A 24784-nucleotide genomic window follows, 5' to 3' on the forward strand; every position below is an offset into this window, starting at 1 on the left:
TGGCTCACATCTGTAATCTCAGTACTTTGGGAGGCTGAAGTGGGAGGACTGGTTGAGGCCAGGAGTTCAAGACCAGCCTGGGCAACACAGCAAGACCTCCCATCTCTACTAAAAATGAAAAATACAAAAATTAGCCAGGGATGGTGGCTTACACATGTAATCCCAGCTACTCAAAAAGCTGAGACAAGAGGACTGCCTGAGTCCATGATTTCAAGGATGCAGTGAACTATCATTGAGCCACTACACTCCAGCCTGGGTGACAGAGCGAGACTGTCTCAAAAAAATGAAATAAATAAACAAATAAATCTGGATACTAATGAAATCCACCTAACAGACCAGATTCCCTTTCAGGTTTCATGGAGTCAGAGGCTATTTAAAAAAAAAAAGAAAGAAAAGAAAAAGGCAAGACACATCCATAGAAATGTGGGAGGAAATAAGATGAAAAAGTCTGTATTTACCAAAGAGCTCCTAGACATGTTGGCAAGAGTAAAGGCAAATGGCAAAACACATGGATAAGACACAATTTATGTGAAAATTTAAAACCCACAACACTATGTATTTCTATATGTAAACATATAGATATATTAATACATAGCAAAAAGATACTTGAGGAGTATATACTAGAGACCAATAGTTACTACCATGTGGGAGCACTACCAAAGGGCACTTTGACAGTATGTATTTTTTATTCTTTTCCTAGAACACTTTCTTACCTAATTAAATATAAAATGAGGAACTTTTATATTTCTAGAAGTACTACATGATGATTTCCTTAAAATAGCCTGCTACTAAAGCTAGGGTTTAGCAGATACTTCTACTTTTCAACATTATACTTTATCCTTGCTATCCCTCACCTTTCTCTCATTGATCTACACATGTTCAATTGTAAAGAAATCACCTTAGCTTTTTCTTAAATACTTGATAGTGAAGAGATGATACAGTTGCCAGGAAGTATCAAAATCAAGAGTGAGAACTGGTATAGTGGGAATAAAGGCCATTGAAGTAGGCAACTCCACCTCCTCTTGACTTGTGGCTTTAATATGATGCATTTGAAAATATGTGCAGACTTCTAAAGAGAGTAAGATGCTTCAAGAATAAGAGTCCTAACTGGGTATGCTGTGTAACATTAACTCATCATGTTTACTCACATATCTACTGAAGAGAAAATGTTGCAGTAGAAAGGTTAACACGCCAAAGCAGTTTTCCAGAAAAGCAAAAATGTGTAAATCCTAGATAGCACAAGAACTGCTAAAGGTCTATCAATTAAGTGGTATTTATTTAGAAGAGAAGCATTTCTGCTTGAAATTGGAAACTCTCTTAGGAGTATTTCTAAATTTTTTCCATTACATGACACTATTAAAATATTACAACTAGGAAAATTTTGCTCAAAATTGCAACTGTTTTCTTGAAAAGGTAAAGGCCATCAAAGTCAGACATATGTATAGCACGAATTTTGGTCCAGAACACCAAATATATTACTCTGTTATAGTTGATTACAGATAACAGAACAGCAACATACTAAAATCAATGCATATTATGAAATCAAGTAGATGCGGTTCAATGAATCCCAGCTTTTAACTATTAAAGCCTAGGTAATGCATTTTATAATTTAGAGAAGAGTACTTAGGGATCTACTCAGTCTTTATACCTTTAGACATTATTGTGAGGCTCCTGCTGGTCACTACTACTATCTATATCCTTTTCCAGAAAACATCAGGATCTTAAATGGTCACAAATTATGTATTCCCTCTTTGCCACACTGAATCTACAGAGAAAACTGAAAACTCTACAATAGCAAACAAGTCAAAAGGTAGATTCTAAAAGTTAAAGGCACAGATCAAACTACTTTTAGAGATAATGTAACGGGTAATTATAAGAGCAAACTATATTATCTGAATATGTAAGATCAACTATCTAGAATCCTGGTAGCACTTATAATACAGAAAATTGAAAACTATATAAGTAAAGAAATAAACAGTATCACAATCCATTTTTAAAATGTTCTTAATATTTGGCATAACGCATAGTTTGCCTTAATTAGAAACTCTTTGATAAAAGTAATGTACTTTTCAAAGTGACTTAAAAAACTGTTAGGTTGTAGTTTTTTATTTACTTGACTTCCATTCTACTCCTCCCTACGCTCTTTCCCTATTTTTCCAATTTTATCTTTCATTACTAAAAATCTAAAAGTGAAGTACTACTCTTCTTCTTTACTTTAATGTCAAATATAAAGTACTCCACTAACAACATATGGCTACTATTAAAAAAAAAAGATTTCAATGCAGTAACAGCCATAGCTTTAGGGTATTCTTAGGCAACACCCCAAACAAAACAAATCTGAACACTTATATTTCATACAATAACATAATGCTTTTTTCTTTTCATATTACGGCTTTACCCCAAAAGCATGGCAATATACATTTTTAAAAACAATCTTCCCCTGTAATTACAATAAAACACAAGAAGCAGAATACCCATCATCATTACAGAAACAATGATTGTAACTTTTAACATAATATTCAGGTATTTTTAATCACTATCTTAAAACAATTTTTAATTATATAAGTTAGCTGTATATGCTTACTACTTGAAAAAATACTGGCTCAACCTACCTACTGCTTTTAATACACAACGTGGTAACTTGTGTCTTCCACCTAATAGCACAATTATCAGAAAAAGAATGCAAAAGATATATTAGAGAAATGAAGAAAGTATCAGAAAAATTTCCTCAGCCTTGGTTTATCATCTCTGTCTTTCCTTTGTATATATACTGAAGTTGACTGGTCCTCTTTCATTACTCTATTCCTACCCAAAGACCTTTTGGGTTTTAAAGTGACAGCAGCCATATCATGTTGTCTATTGTTGCTATTGAATTAGCCTGAATTACAGGCCCCCACTAAAAAGGATAAAGAAATACGTGAGGTTAAGAAAGATAACACAGAAACCAAAGGAGAGAAAAGAAAAAAAAATATGGAGAATAGTTATGACCCACCAATAATTATCTGGCAATTCTGGAGCAGAGGTTCCTATCTGGCTGTTTCATTAAAGCAGGATGAAAAGCTGAAGTATAGCTCTCCAATTATCAGGCTTTAGAATGTTTTTTAAAATAAAGCTCAATTTCATCTCTAAATAGTTTTTGTGTCTTTTAGAGATGGAGGTCTGTGTTACCTAGGCTGGATTTGAAATCCTGGCCTCAAGTGATCTCCTGTCTCACTCTCCCAAGTAGCTGGCCCTACAAATGCATGCCTCTGCGCCCAGCTCCTCTAGTTTTTAAAACATATTTCACTGCAATGAGAAAAGCTTATTTCCTATCTACTTCTACAACAGTAAGAATGGAAAAGCTTTCTTCACTCTGTCTGAAAGAGCCAGCAGGGCAAAAACAAAGTACCCTGTGATACCCATGATTCTTGCTGCCTTCCCCGACCCCCACATAAATACTAACTTCACAGGAAACCAAGAGACTACAGAGTACAATTACCCCATAAAAGAAGACAATTTTGGCTTATCTCCCTGACGCTTCCAGCCCCAACTTCCTCAAAAACACATACAGAAAGGTCTGTGTTGAGTTTAGCAAGGACAATAATTAAAGAAGGTAAAGTGAAGGCTCACAGAATGCCTCCTAGTTTAAGTTAAAATTCCAACATCGTAACATCAGGGTGTCAATTCATTCAACTTTTAACCCATTTGAGAAGGTTTAAGTTATTAACTTAAATATATGGCAGTATTTCTTTTGTAACTACAATCTCTTTACAGCCTCTTAATTGCTCATGCTAACAGCTTTATTACATACTACTGCTTCTTATAAGAAGTAAATCCAGGGGCCATTCCATTTTATCTTAGACATAGTATTTACTAGTTTTCCAAGCATGACAGAAATGAAAAAATATATATATTAGAACAAGAACAATTTATGTTAATTTCTACAATCTGCGTTCCTTCTGTGAGCAGTGCCTGATTCTACTAAAATTAACATATTTAAGTTCAGTCATATGCTTAAGAAAAAAAAATCTAATGAGGGACTAATTTATAAAGTATACACAAATATAATTCTTTAATAAATCTTTCCAGTGTTCACTATATCTGCATTACATGTAATGTTTCCATCCACAGAAACTCAGGATAGTTCTTATAAAATGAAACGAACATTCTGTGTTCATCTCTGGCAAGCAATGAACAAATAGAACTTGCTCACAAAGGATCTAAAAGTGCTGCCTCAGGAACATAAACTACGTGCTATATGAATGAGTCTTGGTAACTGGCTACTATCTGGGATCTCTTCCTCTGCTCATACCACTGAATCCATCTCTTACAAAGCCTATGAGAAAACTAAAGCTATTGCAGAAGTGAAATTCAACATGAGCCACCCAAATTCTTCTAAGGTAACCATTCTAAAGCAAAATCAGCAGAAGTCATCTCTTCTATAATAACAAACAAAAAACCCAAAAGGCAAATGCTACTGCTCAATCATCGGATGAACTCACAGAGGCAAAAATATGTGACAACAGCAATAATTCAAGTAAAGTATGTATGAAAATTTAAACACGCCATGTTCAAGTTAAGACAGAAGTGAAGGGGAGCTATGATCTTTATATTAGTCAAAAAAGCTTAGGCATAATCACCAAATGTTAATTCACGTTACAGTCATCAATGAGACTATTGTATATATTTTTGCACCTTGCGCTTGTAAAAGCAGATAAAATATTTAATATGTAATTTACAATGCATTTTACCAGCTCAGCATACAGGATGTATACAGATTATATCAAAGTAGTAGACAGTTACGGGCCTGTGCAAACCCTGCAAAAATAGTACTTCAGATATCTGCTAATTAAAAACAAAAACAGAAACAAAAACAGTTTGCTGTTTAGAAGTGATACAATTCAAACTACCACAAAATACAAAGGGCTGCAAAAATGTAACCATTCCAACAACATATATAAGTTATTAAATAAAGATTTGATTTGAAAGAATATAAATGAAGCCTTTAAGTAGGTCTTTTCTACATGCATATTATTCCTCATTAAAGAAAAAAATATGTAAAAAGGCCATTGGTAATTGCTTTGTTAACATTTGTAGAAAATGCCAATTCTCTGGTCACAAACTCCACTAAGTTTAGCACTTAAGGTCTCTGCAGTGTTATAAACGTAATTTAAAATACTGTTAATTCTATAATTCCATTGGTAAAATAATGTGACTTGGAATATGGCAGTCTTCATGTTGAGGGCAATGATCCACAGTTTTGTTCTGTCTTTTAATTTCTTAGGCGTGAACAGTTATCCAGAAGAACAGCACCCTCCACCACTGGTCTGGGCTTGAGGTTCATCATCAATAATCTGTACACCTCGCCTTGCAGTTCCCGGCTGACTAGAGCCATTGCCTTTTGCTCTCTCATCCACTTGTGCTGTTTCTATCATCCCTAAGACAGAGAGAAAGCAAACATTATTAGGACCACAACCTTTGCGTTTTCTCTTTCTAAAATTTCAGTGTAAATTTTAGCTATCACTATGATAGCTATTTCTGACTTTCGACCAACAAAGAAACTAAATATAATGAACATTGTGTCAGCTCGCTAAAACAGCTTCACCTGCATGTTTTAAAAAACTAGTATCAAGTAGTAAGCTTATTTATCCAGTGGTATAATGGCCACAGTGACACCAATAAAGAAAAAAATTTTTTTGCTCTGAACAATTGTCTGTGTACAAGGATAATCCTTAAGATTTTCCAAACACACTCAGAAATATGTCAAAGAAGTTCAAACTATTCCAAGTAATATTTAGGGGGCAGGATTTATTCTTCAACTAGAAATGTAATACTTTTAAGTAAATGATTCTTTTTATTTTTAGTTTTGAGAGACAGGGTCTCGCTTTGATACCCAGGCTGGATGTGCAGTGGTGTGATCATCACTCACTCACTGCAGCCCTTAACTCCTGGGCTCAATTGATCCTCCTGCCTCAGTCTCCTGAGTAGCTATTACTCAGTAGGTATGCAACACCATGCCTGGCTGATTTTTTTTTTTTTTGTTAGAGATGGGGGTCTCACTATGTTGCCCAGGCTGGTCTCAAACTCCTGGGCTCAAGTGATCCTACGGCCTTGGCCTCACAAAGCACTGGAGTTATAGGTGTGAGCCACTGTCCCTGACCACAGCGATATTTGAAGAATAATGGAGTTTAAGATGAGGGAACTTCGAAGAACACAGCGGAAAGACTCACACTACCTGACTGCAAGAACTAGTATAAAGCTACGCTAATCAAAACAGTGAGACGATGATAGGAGAAATAGATCAGTGGAACAAAAAACACAGTCCAGAAATAGACCCCGTAGATATGATCTCTTGATTTTTGACATAGTTGCCAAGGTTATTCAATGAAGAAAGAACAATATTTTCAAGAAACAGTCCTATTAATAGAACTGGACATCTATTGTAAAAAAAAAAAAAAATCAGCCTTAACCCATACCTTAACATCTTATGCAAAAAACAATGAAAAATGAATTATACACTTAAATGTAAAACATGAAACAAAATTTCCAGAAGAAAACACAGGAGAAAAATCTTCATAGGAGAAAATTTTTGTGACTTTGGCTTACACAAAGAGTTCTCATGTAAGACATAAAACATGAATCATAAAAGAAAAATAGATAAACTGGACCTCACTGAAACTTAAAACTGCACTTTAAGAGACACAGATAAGAAAAATGAGAATACACAACACAGACTGGGAGAAAGTATTTACAAAACACGTATTTGACAAGATGAAGGAAGAAAAGTGGGTGTCCTTAAAATAGAAAAGGGCTCTTAAATTAGAGACTGCTCTTGATTAATGGTTTACAAGTTGAGGTATGTGTGACAATCCAACAAGATGAAATAAGAAAACATTATAAATTCTATATCTACTTATTTTTAACTTTTCAAAATTTCTATTTTTTGGGTATGTTTTAAAATGTACATAATATATTAGTACTTGTACATGTTATATAATTTCTAAATAAACATGTGGAGCATGCAAAAATTGTTTTGAAGATGTGATATTTATAAGATTTGTAAGCCACTGACTTAGTGCATTGTTATTTAAAAGCATTATCACAAGGAAGGGAGGGAGGGAAGGAGGGAGGCAAGGAAGGAGGATATCCTGAGGGCTAGCATCACCACCACCTGGGTGCTTGTAGAAATGAGGACCTCAATCTATCCCACACCTATTAAATCAAAATTTGCATTTAATAAGACCCCCAAGTTGTTATGTACAGCATTGGCTCTTATATTTTAGTGTGCATTGGAATCATACGAAGCATTTGTTAAAACACAGATTCTGGGCACCATCCCTAGAAATTCTGATTCGGCAGGCTTGGAGAGCCCAAGAATTTGCATTTCTGACATATTCTCAAGTGATATTGATGCTGCTGATCAGGGAACATCACTTACATAATCACTATTCTAGAAGAATTATGAATGACTTGAGGGTTTTATAGAACTAATTTATTCCAAAATGTGTGTGTGTGTACACACACACACACATATACATATCAATATTCTTTTCTAGAGAGAGAAACCATGATTTCATCAAATTCTCAAACAAGTCTAAAGTCCATAAACTCAGATATGCATTTTATTGGTAATATAAGAAATGACTTTCAGAGTATATATAAATTTATTTTCCTTTTTCTTTAAAACTATAAACTTTTTAATATGGAAAATTTCAAACATAAAGTAGAAAATACAGCATAATGAAAATCCATCACCCAATTTCATCTATAACCCTAAGCATCCCTACCATTATTTTGAGTCAAATCTCAGACCCATAATTTTATTCCTAAATTATTTTAATGTGTCTTTAAAAGATAAGAACTCCTTTTATAAAGCATAAACGCAATACCATAATCACACCTAAAAAATTAATAGTATCTTAATATCATCAAATATCTTGTTTCACAAACACTCTTTTTCACTAGTTTGACAAATTGGTGTCCAAATAAGGTCCATTCATTGCAGCAGGCTGTTACAGGTCTTAAATCTGTTTTAATATGTAAATTCCCCTTCCACTTTTAATACTTATGCATATATTATAATATACATTTAGCCCATACCATACTTATGATTTCACAACCATTAATTACTGCTTGAAACAGGGTTAAAGTAGGTATTTATGCATTAAAAAAAAATAGTTACAGCACTTCAGAAATATTACCAATAGTCAATAGTTTAAAAAGAACCAATTCTTTGAAAAGTAACACTGGTGTAAACTACATACTATTTTTTAAAAAATAAAAACCAAAAACCATTTCTAAACAAACTAAATCTGAATATACCTACTTTTACAAAGGTCAAGAAAGAGTTCCTCAATTCCTTTGTTCTGTTTGGCTGAAGTATGATAATGTTTTGCTCCCACAGATTCTGCATACCTTAAAAAAAAGTAACATCGGTGATTGATGTAAAATATTATTCATGATTCTGTCTTAACTGCTTTTTTATAGTAACAGTTTTAGTGACATATTAATTTACTCAAGTTTAGTGAAATTAAGTTTATATAGCTATTTAACTTCTCTATACATTAAATCAAATTTTAAATAACACAAATATAACAAGCCTCGAAATTTTTATAGATTAATTTGGGACTCAAATACTTCAAAAGTTTTTGTGGCTTACTGCCTATTTGATCATGATAGTTTTGTATCACTCATATTTTTTACTGAAGTCAAAAAGGGAAGTAAGGGCTTTATTGCCATAAGCCCAGAAATTACCGTGTAAACATGCTTCACTGAATCCAACACCTCAATTCACGTTAAGAGATTTGAGTGATACCTAAATGGTAAAGCAAAATGTATAAAGAGGAAGATTTCTACTAGGGAGTGATGGGGAATGGGAGGGTCACAGTACTTACGACTCTGCTTCTTGAATGGAAACATGTCTCTCCTTTTCTAAGTCTATTTTATTACCTATTTTGAAAAAAGTAAACATTTATCTTTATACTGATTTATTTTCATAACAAAATTAAGCCAATTCTAAATATAAAATTGCCATTTTAATTACCAGCAAAAATAATGCAAATCCCCACCAGACTTCTAAATGTCTTGAAATTATAAAGTTAAGCCTTGTGATCTGAGGGTTGTTCATGCCTCCTCCTCCTTCAAATGATTCAATTCATACCTTTCCTGAATCTACAGCCTCTGACAAAGAAAACAACTTTTCCAAAGAGACAGGCACTCTTTTTTGATTTTGGGGGATACCAGAGACCTAGAGATAAACCTATGATTCTTAGGCAAGTGTAAATGATCAAAAGTAAGAGCAAAATTTTCTACAGTTCCCATTAACTTAGAGCCGGTCAATAATCAAGTATGGCTATCTTAGTGTTTACTAAAATACATTAAGCTAGCCTCTTGGATCCTATGAGTATTTTGGTTTCCTGGATGATATAAGCTCGTTAAAGTAAAAATTAAAGTGTACAGATTTTTAAGTACTCCACAGTCATAAGAGGAAAAACTGTATTCTTCTTTTTTTTTTTTTTTTGAGATGGAGTCTCGCTCTGTCACCCAGGCTGGAGTGCAGTTGCGCCACTCGGCTCACTGCCAAGCTCCGCCTCCCGGGTTCACGCCATTCTCCTGCTTCAGCCTCCTGAGTAGCTGGGACTACAGGCGCCTGCCACCACGCCTGGCTAATTTTTTGTATTTTTAGTAGAGACGGGGTTTCACCGTGTTAGCCAGGATGGTCTCGAACTCCTGACCTCGTGATCCGCCTGCCTCGGCCTCCCAAAGTGCTGAGATTACAGGCTTGAGCCACCGTGCCTGGCCGGAAAAACTGTATTCTTTGTTTGAAAAACAATTTTAGTGAGTTATTAAAATTTAATATATGTATATCATGCAGATTTAAATTATAAGGTTAGCTCTCCTTAAATAAAGGAACCCAGCTGAGATTATACTTTTAAAAAAAGCCACCAGAACAAAAATGAAGAAACTGCAAAATACTGATTCCTTGAACTTAAGATGAGTTGGTTGGACACACAGAGTGCTAAAGGTAATAAAAACAGTAGATAACGATAAGGAAAAATACCCTACGGAAGGACACTTCAAACAAACATTTTTATTCTTCTATTATGGCTTTCAGGGAGAAAAATGAGAAATCTTATAAATAAGGTTACTTTTTTTCTTGGAACCATATAGATTCTAGTAGACAATTTCAGATAAATTTCAGATAAGGCACTGAAATAAGCACCCAATAAAAGATAAAATGTTTAGCACTGAGGTGGACAAGTCCAAAGGTTCTATATATTGAGGACCTCGAATAATCTGAGAACCTAGTTGCTGGCAACTGCAAGAAACTATCTGCCACCATAGCCTAAGAATCAGAGAGAGGGAAGTAGACAATACTAAAGCTCAGTGGATACCAACAAATTCAGTAACAAACTCTTCCTTCTTTGAACAGCTATCTACCACAGCAAGAAGTTTCATACTAGTTCTAACTTCCTACATTATATTTGTCATTGGAAATTTTAATTAGCTAAATATGACAATGTCTGACAGTAACCAGAGGAAAAACCATCGTGTTATTCTGTAAAGAATGCAAAAAGCACCACCTGGTGGCCAGTGGCTGCAACAAACAGGAACAAGATTCTGCCTCATAAAGGTAAAATAAGATAGTCTCCTACTAAAAGTAGCAATATTAATTTTGCTTCAATTACCTAAAACCCTATGGAATTTTTTTCTAGGTATTTAATGGCTCATTTTCTAAATTCCATCAATATCATCAATACCTATAAAAAGAGTGAAGAGAGGAATAGTAGGCAATCACCTTACTGCCTCAAATGAACATTTAGGAGAAATTATTCAGACACTGCTTTATTATTTAATAATATTTTAAATGACTAATTTTAATAAATCAGGCCATTAATAAATAGCTATCTATCTTAATAACCTATTATTTTAAACTTAAAACATTTTAAATCTAAATAACTATTATTTCTTTGAATAATCAGTGTTCACAATGGATTGACAGCACAGAATACATTGCAGAAACCTGACTGGCTAGTGACCGACCTCTTTCCAAAGCTCAAAAACCCTTTTAGTTTCTATGTTTTTTCAAAAGCGAGACAGCTAAGGAGTAAGGCTTTGAGACTCATATCTGCTTCAATACTACTGTGCAGCTACATACGGAACTTTCTGATAGGCTTAAAACACCTGAAAACAAGGACAATAACCAAAGTAAGCACCTACTTAAAAGTACAGTACTATAAAGAATTAAAAACATAAACAAATAGGCTGAGACTATTGGAAAGGGAGAGAAAAAGCTACCCTCTAAGTTAAGCAGATCTTCCTTAAAAATACGTATTTGAATTAAGAACATAGAAGGGGCATGTCCACTGCTAAGGGCAAATGGCCTAATAATGATACAGAACTAGAATCATATTATGCTTAGACTGGATGGTTGTGGGGCACAGTGGAAAGAAGCTTTCAAAAAGCTTTTAAATGTGATAAAACTTGTTTTTAAGTCCTTGCTTACTCCATAACTGTAATTTTTTTTGTTTTACATTTTTTTGAGACAGGGTCTTGCTCTGTCACTCAGGTTGGAATGCAGTGGCGTGAACACGGCTCTCTGCAGCCTCCACCTCCTGGGCTCAAGTGATTCTCCTGCCTCAGCCCCGAGTAGCTGGGACTACAGGCACACGCCACCGCATCTGGCTAATTTTTGTATTTTTTTGTAGAGATGGGGCTTTGCCATGTTGCCCAGGCTGGTCTCAAACTCCTGGACTCAAGCAGTCTGCCCACCTTGGTCTCCCAAAATGCTCGGATTAAAGGCGAGAGTCACCACGCCTGGCCATAACTGTAATATTTTGGACAAATTAGTTAACATCTGTTAAGTCTCACTGTGTGCATGTGTCGCTAACAAACCTCGCAGGGTTGATGTGAAAATAAGATATATGTAAAAGGCCTAGCATATATTATATGCTCAATAAGAACAGTTATTAATATTAATGACATTCATCACAGTGAATGATCAAATGGAAAGTCAATATTGTTATAAGAGAATTAAAGTCCATGATAGGTAACACAAACTTACTCCTGACCTCAAATGATCCACCTGCCTCAGCCTCCCAAAGTGCTGGGATTACAGGGGTGAGCCACCGCACCTTGCAGGTAACACACTCTACCATCATCCTACTGGCTTCATCTAGCTAACTTAGTTTATCTAATACTTGGTCTAGGAAATTTTCCCTTATCTCCCCCTTGCACCCCAAATCTAGTTTGTTTGCTTTTGCACTCTCATAGCACTCCGTTCTGCATTTCCCTTTCATAGCATTTATTATAACATATAATAGTAGCTTGTTTTCCTCTTTTTTTTCCACACAAGAAACTCTGGGAGGACAAGAACCACATCTATTTTGTTTACTTATTCACTACATTATTCCCAAAGCCTGGCACATAGTAAGCAATGAAGTGTTCATTAAGGATATGGGCTTGAAGTGGCAGGCAGATCTGAGTTAAAATCTCAGGTCTACTTCTAACAAGCTATGTGACTTTGGGAAGTTTCAAGGTCTCTAAGCACATTTTTTCATCTGTAAAATGAAATGGTCTTCCCCTCAGCATTGTCAGGAGGCTTAAATGAAATAAAAAATGTGTAGTTCTTAAAACAGTGCCTGGCACTCAATAAATGGTGACTACGATTAATAATAAATATTTTTTCAAGAAACATACAAATATTAAGGATAGACTAGATGCAGAATACTATCAACCACAGCCAAGGGTGCCTATCAATGGATTAATGACAACCTACAGGAAAAACTCTCTGCTATTGAAACATGTGGTTCTCTATTACTGGTTAGCACATGGATATCAGGGACTTAGATAAGGACCTAGGAGGTTAAGTATTCAATTTACACATGAAAATGCTACTAGACTGTATATCAAACATAAAGATTCAAAAACATGACAAACTGAAATTTCTACTTAGCTTAAATAGTTACATGAGAACAAGCTGGGAAACACCTGACTGAATAGCAATACTTATAAAAAAGGACTTGAGATTTTGGATAACTATAACCTACGTAAAAGAGACTAGCTGATATGTCTGCTAAAAATTTAAGCAGTCTCAGGCAATCCTGATAGAAGGCCAATGTGAGGAGAGAGACAGGGTCTGTAAGAACACACTAGCTCAACAACGTTTGGATTCTATGGTTTATTTCCAAGTATGGGAGACATACTGACACAATAAAATAAACCTAGGAGAGAAAATGATCAGGATGATCAGAATGTCTGGAAGGTAAGCTACATAAAAAAACAGCTGATCTAGAGAATTTAAGACTTAAAGTGAGCTGTTTAAGTAGTCTTCAAAAGCTTGAAAGGTTATCTTATGTACACAGAAAAGAATAAATTCTTGTCAAATGTTTACCTCTATGCCAAGTGTTTTTCAAATCATTATGTAATCTTCATCATAACCCTGAGAAGTAGTATTATTATTTCAAAGTTACTAATAAAACAGAAGAGAGAATGAACACTGAACTACAACAACAGAGAACAAAAATCAAGAAGTGGGAAAAACAATGCAAATGTCCCTCAATAGCAAAACGGATAAACTATGGGGTATTCATAGATTAAAGTATTAGACAGCAATCAGAATAAAATGAACTACAACTATATACAACACAGAGGAATCGTAGGCACATAATGTAAAGTCAAAAAAGCCAGACACAAAAAGAGTTAATATTATATGATTCCATTTATATAAAATTCAAAACAAAACTAATTCATGCAGTAAAAAGGATAGTGACGGGGGGTGGGGAATGGTGAGGGGAAAACAACTGTGAGTGCTGGGATGAAAAAGCAACACAACTCAGGGTCCTTAGGTACTGCTTACACCGTGGGATTTTCATATCGTGAAAATTATGTTATTGAAGATTTGTACACTTTTCTGTACATACAATGAAAAACTCACTTTAAAAATCAGTTAAGGATACAGGGAGTATGATTTCAGCTAAATGTGAAGAAAAATTCGTTTATTGCACTATGTCAGAAAAAATAAGTTGTTCTCCAACACCAGCGTGTATGTACACTAAATCAGAATTAACAGCACACAGTGCCTGGTACAAAGAAGCCACTCAAAAATACTTGTAAAAGGAAGAAAGGTGGGGTGAAAACAGGGAATTAATTCTTAGTCCCATCCATAGAGATTTTGATTTAGTGTATCTGTAACGAGGCCCAAAAAACTTTTTTTTTTAATCCTTTAAGTTACCCTAATAAGTTTGGGAAAAGTGGTAAATAAGCTCACAGAAGTCTTTTTTTTTTTTTTTTTTTTTAAACGGCAGACTGGAGTTTTATTATTACTCAAATCAGTCCCTGAGTTCTCAGAATTCTCCCAACTCTGAATTCCAAGTAAAATTCCACGTCACACTTGTCAAGAGAAGAAAGTGAGAGCTTTCTATACTTCACACTAATAATTAATAAACATAATAATATTAAATGGGGTATTTGACCCTACCTGAGGCAGTAGGCTACCAGATCCAATATTTCTAAAACTTCTTGTAATATGAACATTAAAAATATACACTTTATATATAAATATTTTTAAAGAAACCAATTCACTATCTGGCAACCACTCTCTCTGATGCTCCAGTGCAAGTATCTTCCCTGAGGTTCAATTTAATGCTATGCCTTCAACTTTTAGAGAGGAGCATCATAAAAGGTACTTCATTAAACATTAAACAAACAAACAAACACACTTTAAACTATTCATGAGCTTATTTAACTTAGATGATTTTTTAAATGTTACTTTGTTACCTTGGTCAAGTAACAAGCTCTTGGGGTTTCCTTGACTTTATGTATATGTTAGTAATTTCTATCTTCAGAAAGATGATCAGAATCCCAAAATATTAAATCTTCAGTCATTCATCTACTATGGCCACTTGCACTCCTAGTAAGTCCATATACCACACAAAGTTACACAAAACTCAGTAATGATTAGCTGTAGCTTTGGTTCCAAACCTCCAAGTAGCCTACTACTTCAGTGTTCCAGTCTGAAACATTCCTGCCTAGCCTAACATCTAGCATCTAGACCAAAACGCAGGGGAAATCATCTTGCTTTTTTCCCCCAAGACTTGCCCCTGATCTGAGACTATAAAGCTACCAGTGTAACGGTGGCAAGAGATAAGAAATATAAACTCAAGTTAAAAAAAATTCTTGGCCAGGTGCAGTGGCTCACGCCTGTAATCCTAGCACTTTGGGAGGCTGAGGCGGGTGGATCATGAGGTCAGGAGTTTGAGAACAGCCTGGCCAATATGGTGAAACCCTGTCTCTACTAAAAATACAAAAATTAGCTGGGCGTGGTGGTGCGTGCCTGTAGTCTCAGCTGCTCGGGAGGCTGAGGGAGGAGAATCCCTTGAACCCAGGAGGCAGAGGTTGCAGTGAGCTGAGATCATGCCACTGCATTCCAGCCTGGGTGACAAAGTGAGACTCCGTCTCAAGAAAAAAAAAATTCTTAAAGCTAAAAGCAGAATTTCCCCAAACTGACCATTCCATTCTTTCATTTCCCCAGATATTACCTTTGTCTTCCACTGAAATGATCCTACCCTGGCTTCTCCTGTATTGCTTTTAATATTATCAGGTATGTAGAAAGAAAGCGAGAAAACAGCATGAGGCTATACATTGTAAGGATTAGTAACGTAAGAGTCAGAATGACTTCATTTCAAACCCGATCTCTGAAAGCTACCTGACACCGGGCAAGTTATTATCTCCAGGACTCACCTTCCTCTATAAAACCCTCATAGGATTGTGAGAATTACATGAGATAACATCTGTGAGTACACAGCACAGTGTCTAGTATACTTCTATTGTTCAATACTTGTGATATCATAGAAATAATAATCTAGAGAAAAAGGGAACCAAAGAAAAATTCCAGGAGTCCAAAAGTGAGTTGCAGAGTTCCTTTATACCCATTAGGAATATTCCTCCACCCTGGGATCATGATTTACTGGTATCCTTATGGTCAAATCTGACCATTACTCAAAAATGTGTAGTTAAATATACAGAATAAGAACACAGGCCTAAGTCATTTCCTTAATTTTATTTTAAAGTAGTTACTAAACTTTTTTTCTAAGCAAAATCATACAGTGAAAAAGAAAGGTCAAATTGAAGCAAGGCTGGGAAACTTGAAGCCCCAACTGTTTAGTTTCCAATTTGCTCCCCAAGGCATTCCTTAGAGTTTGAATCTCCTGGAAAATCACTTCTAAATCCTAAATTATTCTTTTTTTTTTTTTTTTAAGACAGGGTCTTGCTCTGTTGCCCAAGCTGGAGTGCAATGATGCGATCTTGGCTCACTGCAACCTCCACCTCCTGGGTTCAAGCGATTCTCCTGCCTCTGCCTCTCAAGTAGCTGGGATTATAGGTACCTGCCACCACGCCCAGCTATTTTTGTATTTTTAGTAGAGCGGGGTTTCACCATGTTGGCCAGGCTGGTTTCAAACTCCTGACCTCAGATGATCTGCCTACCTCAGCATCCCAAAGTGTTGGGATCACAGGCGTGAGCCACTGTGCCCAGCCTATTCTTTTTTTATTTTTTTGAGATGGAATCTCACTGTATCACCCAGGCTGGAGTGCAATGGTGTGACCTTGGCTCACTGCACCCTCTGCCTCCCGGATTCAAGCGATTCTCCCACTTCAGCTTCCCAAGTAGCTGGGACTACAGGCAAACGCCACCATGTCTGGCTTTTTTTTTTTTTTTTTTTTTTTTTTTGTATTTTTATAGAGACAGGGTTTCACCATGTTGACCAGGCTGGTCTTGAACTCCTGACCTCAGGTGATCCACCCACTTTGGCCTCCCAAGGCGCTGGAATTATAGGCGTGAGCCACCGCACCAGGCTAAATCCTAAATTATTCTAAAATATTTATATTAATATGCCATTCTTCCTTTCTCATATAACTTTAAAACAGAAATTACTTTTTATAACGTCTTCAATAACACATTAAGGAAACAGAGGACTTTTTTTTAAAAAAAAGTAATGATGCTTACCAACTATACATAAACAGATTTCATTTCCCAACATTTTCCGTAATTCTTTGACCCAGTTTTTTACCTGTATATACAAAACAGCACATATTAAAACGAATCCTGTTGGAATTACTACTATCACAACACCCAAAAAACTCAACACTGTCAAAATACCTCAGAATTTTAAGAGTCTATATTATTTAGTTATTACTAGAAATGATTCACTGAAGAATCATTTATTGCCAGGTTGTATTGCAAACTATATACATGTAAACATACAATGGAAAAATATACAGAAGCAACTCTAATTATAAATTTGCATCAGTCTTCTACAGATCCAAGCAAAGCTATTCACTAGAGCAAAAGCATATCAACTCCAGCTTCTGATAACAGGTGCTTTAACAATATAGATAACAGTATCACTTTGGACTTAGGAACACATGGGTTTAAAACAGTCTTTTATACCCTAATTGATTCCTAAATAGAGGGCAAAGGAGCTTCAGTGTCACACACTTAAAGACAAAAAAAAAAATGTATATAAGCACCAAAAAAAATTAGAGTGCTAAAATAATTCCATCATTTAGTGTATGACAGGGTTTTGCAACCTTGGCAATACTGACATTTTAGTACAGATAATTCTTTGTTGTGAGGCACTGTTCTGTGCAATGTATGATGTTTAGTAACATCACTGACTTCCTACCCACTAGATGCCAAGAGCATCCGCCAGTTGTGACAACCAAAGATGTCTCCAGGCATTGTCATCCCCGGTAGAGAACCAATGATATACAGTAACTCCAGTTATGAACTGATTCTCCAGTATGAATGAAGCATAGTAGTAGACACAGTTGGCAGTAAACTGGAATTAAGTAGATTAATCTTTTGAACTCATGATTTTAAATGTTGATTATAATAACAGAATAAAAGGCAAACTTGGACACCTGCCTTCATTCTTTGCAATGAAATTTAATCTGGATGTAATCAAATCACGCTGAACTTATATACCCTCCTGAAAAAATACACATCTATCTGTAAATTCCAAAAATTACATTAGCTATGTGATAACCACTTACTGTGCATCTGGTCTTATGGTGTACAAATGTAACACTTCCACATTCCTATTCTCTACAGAATGCAGAGAAACTATCTGTGGCAACCCAAAATCCTTACAAAAGCAAAGGTAGTTATCATCACCACATTATCTTTATAACAGCACTGAATGACAGTTTTCTCAGTATAGCCCCATCTTTTTGTTTCATTCCCATATATGTATAAAGTTTTCAAAGCATTTAACTTCCACTTTATTGATTTCACATAAGAAAAATTTGACTTAAAATTTTATGCCAATACAATTGGCATAAAATATACATCTTCATCACCTCAAAAGAAACACAGCAGAATCCAATTATGTATTCCTCTCTTCCATGTGCATATAGTATCACAACCTATTAATCTGATCAATTTTTTTTAAAAAAGCTTGTTAGTCATTTCAAATTAGATACCCCTCCACAAGCACTCTGTCTATTCTTTACAAACCCTATACATTTTTGGTGAGTTAGAGATGGTCACAAATTCTTTGCCAATCTTCCCATTAAGTGGTAGAGTCAAATTCCCCACCCTCTGAATTTGGGCTGCCCTTGTAACCTGCTTTGACAAGAGAATGTGGCAGAAGTAATGCTGTGCCAATCCCAGACTTAAGTCTTAAGAAGGCCTGGTAGCTTCTACTCTTAACTCTTGGGATCCAGTTGTCATATACAAAGCTTAAGGTAGAATACAGAATAATGAGAGAGCACATAGAGAGAGTACTGGACGATAAGACACCAGATATAGTGAGAGGCCAGATGGAGAACTAGGCCTTCTTGGATATTCCAGCCTCAGCCAAACTCCTAGTTCTGTGCAGCTCTATGAGTGACTTCAGTGACATCACAAAGAGCAGTGGACCTGCCTGGTCAATCCAGAGAATCATGACAAATAATAAATTATTGTTTTAAGTCAGAAATTTGGGGGGTTTTGTTACATAGCAGTAGAGAACTGGTCACTTTTAAACCTAAATGACTCGATCTTCTTTTTTTTTTTTGAGATGGAGTCTCGCTCTGTCACCCAGGCTGGAGTCCAGTGGCACGATGTAGGCTCACTGCAACCTCCGCTTCCCCAGTTTAAGCAATTCTCCTGCCTCAGCTTCCCAAGTAGCTAAGATTATAGGCATATGACACCACACCCAGCTAATTTTTTTGTACTTTTAGTAGAGATGGGATTTCACCATGTTGGCTGGGCTGGTTTCTAACTCCTGACCTCAAGTGACCCGCTGTCCTCAACCTCCCAAAGTGCTGAGATTACAGGCGTGAGCCACTGTGCCTGGCCTCAATCTTCTCTTAATAAAATACTTAAACTATGTCCTTTCATGCAAAAAGCCAGAGGGAGATAACAAACAGCAGCACCAAAATAACTTTTAAAAATCATTAAATCTATAAGGTACCTATCGTTTCATTTTCTACTTCTTGGATTAAGTTTTTCCATATATCATTAATAACCCAAGGGCTAACTTGTATATCTGCTCTATCAGATTTAACTGGGAAAAAAAAATAAAGAGAAAAAACAAAACAAACAAGGTAAGTAATTTTACCAAGAACAAGCCTGTAACTCAAGGCAAGAAAAGCTTCTTCCTTGGCATTACTACCTGTAGTTACATATTGTTGACATATTCCAAGAACAGCTTTAGGAGGAAAGGTCAAATAAGTAACCCATCTGATTGTGATGAAAATTCAGAGGTAATTAAATGGTAACTCATTTTTGGTCCCAAACAACTTTAAGAGTCATTCATATGTGGTGTGTATTTGAAGGGAAAACTAATGAGATAACTTTAAGAATGTCCTTTTAAAACTTTTATTATATTTGGCAAGGAGAAAGCTTAAATGTGATTTTGTTCCTCCTTTTTTCTATTCACAATAAAGGAACCCGTCCAGCCACACCAAGTTTAAGAGCCCAATGCATATGGAATTAAGGAAATTTATGTGATTTTTCCTTAAGAGGGAAAAACAAAAGCCCCCATATTTTTCTGAAGCTCAACTTCAAATATTTCCCTTCTCTAATATTTGAGAAAGCCATGTAATAAGCCATTAATTATTCTAACGTAAATTAATTCATATGAATTAAATATTTCATTAAACATATGAGTATACCTCCATGTTGTAGGTAAAAAGAAAAATAAAATGTAAGTGGTCACCAGTTATGCACAAATTATATACTTTATTTTTAAAAACAAAACTAATCACATTAGTGAACAAAGGTATATTAATGGAAATTTGAAAAATTACTATTGTTCTTCTAAGACATCTACCCATGAATAGAATACCTTCTGAAAAGAATCTTCATCTGTTATGTCATAAACTAAAATAGCTCCATTTGAATCTCTGTAGTAAATTGGACCCAATGCATGGAATCTCTCTTGACCTGCCGTATCCTAAAGAAAGCAACAAATGCTTATTAGATCAGAAGAAAAATACAAATCTGCGATTGCAACTACGGTGAACTTTTCGATTAATTGGAAAATATGGCATAAAGTCACAGACAACCACAAAACCCTACTAACAGAAACAAAACAGCAAAACAGGCCACACAAAAAATTTTTAAGTTATGACCAGTATGTAATATTTTAGAGATATACAAAAGTTACTTTTTCCCTCCCAACCTTCCTCCTCCTCAGCAACTTCCCCACCCCCATTAAAATACCAGTTTCAGTTGCCAGAGGGTCAAAACAGCCAACACAGTATTATAAGCCAAGAATACGCTCTGCCCTAAGTTTCAGTTCCCACACTGGGAGAGACAGAGAAACGGCACATGCATCAAGATCACCAGTCAACAAGTATCCGCTGCATTATCCTCACCCTACTCTCCACCAGCCATTCCCTTAGAAGGCTGGAATATGGAGACACAGGGTGGGGAAAAAAAGGCCAGGGAAGCTGTCCACCCACCCTGTCCTCTCTCTGAAGTGGAACCCTTCTGAGTTGACCCTTCTCCAGTTGAAAAGTTATGACAGCAATATTCAAATATACAATTATATTCCAGATATAATTCTCAACCAGATTTCAAGATTCTTTTTAATTAAAAAAAAAAAAAAGTATTGGCTAAGCTCCAATTAACTTTAAAAAAAAGAAAAAAGGAAGAAGCCTCCATGCATAAGAGTTGAAAAAGTTCACTTACCCATATGGCAAGGTTTACTCTTTTCCCACCAATATTTAACTTCTTTGTTAAGAATGATGCCTAAAAAGAGAAATATACATTAAACAATGTTTCATATAAAATAAGGTTCTTTATCCTAGCAACTATAGATGAATGAATCATCTCAATGAAAAAGTTATCTGGGAGAAAAAGTAATCACCAAGTTTTAAATTAATGATCGAAATTGTTTCATTAAAGATAAGACATTATTTACAGTTTTATCTAAAAAAAATCTTGTTTTCTGAAAATAGGTTATACAAAACACACAGAAAATAAGTATTTTTTTCTTAATATTTTTCCTTATCTATATGGAACAAAATTTTCCCTAGAGCATTTAATGTGATGCTACCTTATCTACTCACAGAAAGAAAGAGTCTAAGAGGTTTCTAAGATAAAATAAATGTTTACTGGCGGTTTACTTAATGTACAAATATCAGTATTATTCAAAATGGTTCCACAATTACTTCATAACTCAATTGTTTAACATATATTCAATAATTATCCTAAGTATTAATGTCAGAGAAATTAAAGGACATGATTCTACCCTTTATACTCTATTAGAGAAATAGAAATAAAGAAAATTACGATTCCATGTGATCATTGCTAAAATGGAGGGTCTTGCCAAATACACTGTAAAGATAGTACTGAGAAAGGAAGTATAACAGTTGTCTGAATGAATCAAAGGCGGCTTCAGACAGAAGGTAATGATCTCCCATTTAGGAGCAGTATGGATTGTTCCTGATAGATGAGTGAAGCCACTGAAGCCTCAAACACATGACCCCATCCCACAAGGAACTCCAAGTGGGTATGGTCAATACCAGAGATGAGAGTACATAGATGGACTTTACCTTGTGGGTCTCAATAAAACCTGTTCTAAGACACCAGACATGTATTTAGACACACACACACGTCAGGTATACTTTGGAAATGCTATTTATTGATTTTTATACACCAACAATGCACATTAACACATTAAGATGCTGCCAAAAGGAAGGCTAGCTGACTGTATTTATACAAGCATTTCCCAAACTCATTTGAACTCTTTTTCCCTGATTTTCTTCTGTATAGCACTGAATCTTTTTTTCCTGGAAAAATACCAACTTCATCCTAAAGAACAACTGTTTGAAGAAACAGGACTACTGACAAGGGAGAATCACTGAATGGTTTCAAGCAATGGGGAAACAGATCTATATTTTAAGAGAATGATCCTGGGATAGGAAGGGAGGTTGGACTAGAAAAGATAGGTAGAAAGAACACTATTACAAAATTGGAGAAAAATATAAAAAAGGAGATCTGAACTAAGACCATGAAGATAGGAAAGAAAGAAGAGAATCAAGAGTTACTGAAGACGAAACATATCCAGAATCCAGAGTCAGCTGACATGTTTAAAAAAAAGGAATAGAGAGCCGAGTTCAGACCTGTATAGAGATAGTCATATTTAGGTGTATTTAGATAGAGAAAGTACAAAGAAGGTGAAACAGATAAAAGGTCAGGATGGTGAATTACTGAAGGAAAGAAACAATTGAGGTTTCTTTTACCTCAATTTCAGGAAGGTCTTTTTGCTATGGGCACACCACAGAAAATTAGAACTAAGAAAAGGCCACTGGATGTAGTGATTAAGGAGTCTACAGATAAATATAAATGGCAGAGCTGGGTTCAAACCCATGTATGTCTGCCTTCAAGGCCCAAGCTATCCTCAAGATATTTTTGTAAATAAAATAAAAATTATACAGAAAAGAAGAAAAATAAATTAAATGTCAAAACAGCAAAGTAACCTGAAAAATGAGAAGACCAAATATATGTTATGACAATAAATGACTTCTCCCATTCATGCTAGCATAGGAGCTAAGAATATGAACTTTGGAGCAGAACCTGTGGATCTGAATCTCAGCTTTGCCACATACTAGCTGTGTAATTTACTTGAACTCAATCATTTTCATGGTTTCAATATCAATGCCACATGGAAAAAAAAACAAAATCTGAATCCTATCTGAATATTTAATGGGTAGGTCAATTTAAGTCCCTCTTTTTTCAAACACATGTAAGAAAGACTGAACCAATCTTCTCCTCAAAATTGGATTTTCGTTCTGATTTTGATCACATTCGCCTTCTCATTGAAGTTTAGTTTAGTATTTTGATCACATTCGCCTTCTCATTGAAGTTTAGAAACTTAGAAATATCTTCTTAAGCCCTTGTCAGTCTATATGCCTCCAAAATCTACCAAGCCTTGTCTTCACATTTCCTCTAGGGTCTATGACCACCAGTCTCTTATTATGTCATAACATAAATACCTCTGGTTCACCTCACACCCCGCTCTGCCTGCCATATTATCTTCCCAAAGCTTCCCTGGTTAAAACAAAAACAAAAACAAGACAAACAAAAAAAAACCCACAACAACTACTTACAACTCATCGAAGGGTTCCCTAACAGGTTATCATTTTTAATAAGTATGCTTGAACATCCCTGCTGACAGCTAATATCATAACCTTTTGGTCATGAGTGTTGTGGAGATTTCTCAGAAGAAGGGAGTGCATCAGTCAGTAAAGCTGCCCCATTTCTTTTCTACCAACCCCTCTGAAATTTCCCACCGCTCTCCCATGGCAAATTTAAAGGACAGTATTAAGTCTCCCTTAAAGAACTACGGATACACAGAAACACTTGTACGGAAAGGGTACACATGACAACACTGATTATACAGAAAAACAAAAACAATGAAATTATCTGTGTTCAATAGGTAAGTAGTTAAAAATTCATAAAAATAGCCCATCCATGCAGTAAAAACACTACACAGTTATTTCTACTACTGCTGCTAATACTAGCTAACATTTATTAAATGTTTATTTTCTGCCAAGTACTGTACTATGCGCTTTTCACAAAATCATTCATAAGCTGCTTCTTTATAAAAGTTGGGGAGCCCACATATACAATTAAAAGTCTCAAAGCCTTATCTTTATATCCAAAGACTTCTACAATGTGTCCACATCTATCTTCTTAGGATAGCTTCCAATATTTCTTTACTTATTCTCCAACTTATATGGCTTTTTTGCATCCTCTTCAATTCTTCTGTCCATAAAATTCCCCTCTAATTTGGGCCTATTCTCTGTTCTCTATCTGAATTCCACCTATCCAAACATGGCTCTTTTTCCTTGAAATTTCATGTTCTCTTATACTCATGCATGCAATGCACACTAAATTTTTCTATCCTGAAGAATTTTAGGGAATTGACTCTGCATTTACTGCAGCTTATACTGTCATATACTATAAATTATCTTTTCATGGGTATAAGTATTCTGTTAACTAGACTACATATTTTTATTTAATGTTTCTACAGCACTTACAATGAAATGGGCAGTGTTCTAAGAGCTTCTCAAATATTAATTCACTTAATTCTCAGGTGCCAATAACACCTTGTGAGTCAGAGATAATTGTTATCCATGTATTACAGATGTGGAAAATGAGGCATAAGGAGGGTAAATATCTTGCCCAAGGTCACACAGTAAGTGACACAGTGTCATCTGAAATCCCAGGCAGTTTGGCTCCAGATATTAATTATAACTACTATGCTACGATACTTCCCAGACTGAGATCTGAGCTAACACTTCCTGT

General features: G+C 35.4%; 1 protein-coding gene across 1 annotated transcript in view; it reads right to left on the minus strand.

Annotated features, from left to right (window-relative positions):
• Positions 1–1257: 1257 nt before the first annotated feature.
• Positions 1258–24784, minus strand: part of RAB21 (RAB21, member RAS oncogene family) — a 34985-nt gene continuing 11458 nt past the window's right edge. The window contains exons 2-7 of the mRNA XM_003259549.4: positions 21161–21220; positions 20313–20420; positions 16985–17048; positions 8874–8928; positions 8306–8394; positions 1258–5416 (exon numbers count right to left, since the gene is read on the minus strand). Coding sequence (XP_003259597.1) covers positions 5274–5416; positions 8306–8394; positions 8874–8928; positions 16985–17048; positions 20313–20420; positions 21161–21220 — 519 coding nt within the window. The 3' untranslated portion in view covers positions 1258–5273. The remainder of the gene's footprint in view (positions 5417–8305; positions 8395–8873; positions 8929–16984; positions 17049–20312; positions 20421–21160; positions 21221–24784) is intronic.

The sequence above is a fragment of the Nomascus leucogenys genome, chromosome 10 (assembly GCF_006542625.1).
Source record: "Nomascus leucogenys isolate Asia chromosome 10, Asia_NLE_v1, whole genome shotgun sequence".
Taxonomy (NCBI): Eukaryota; Metazoa; Chordata; class Mammalia; order Primates; family Hylobatidae; genus Nomascus; species Nomascus leucogenys.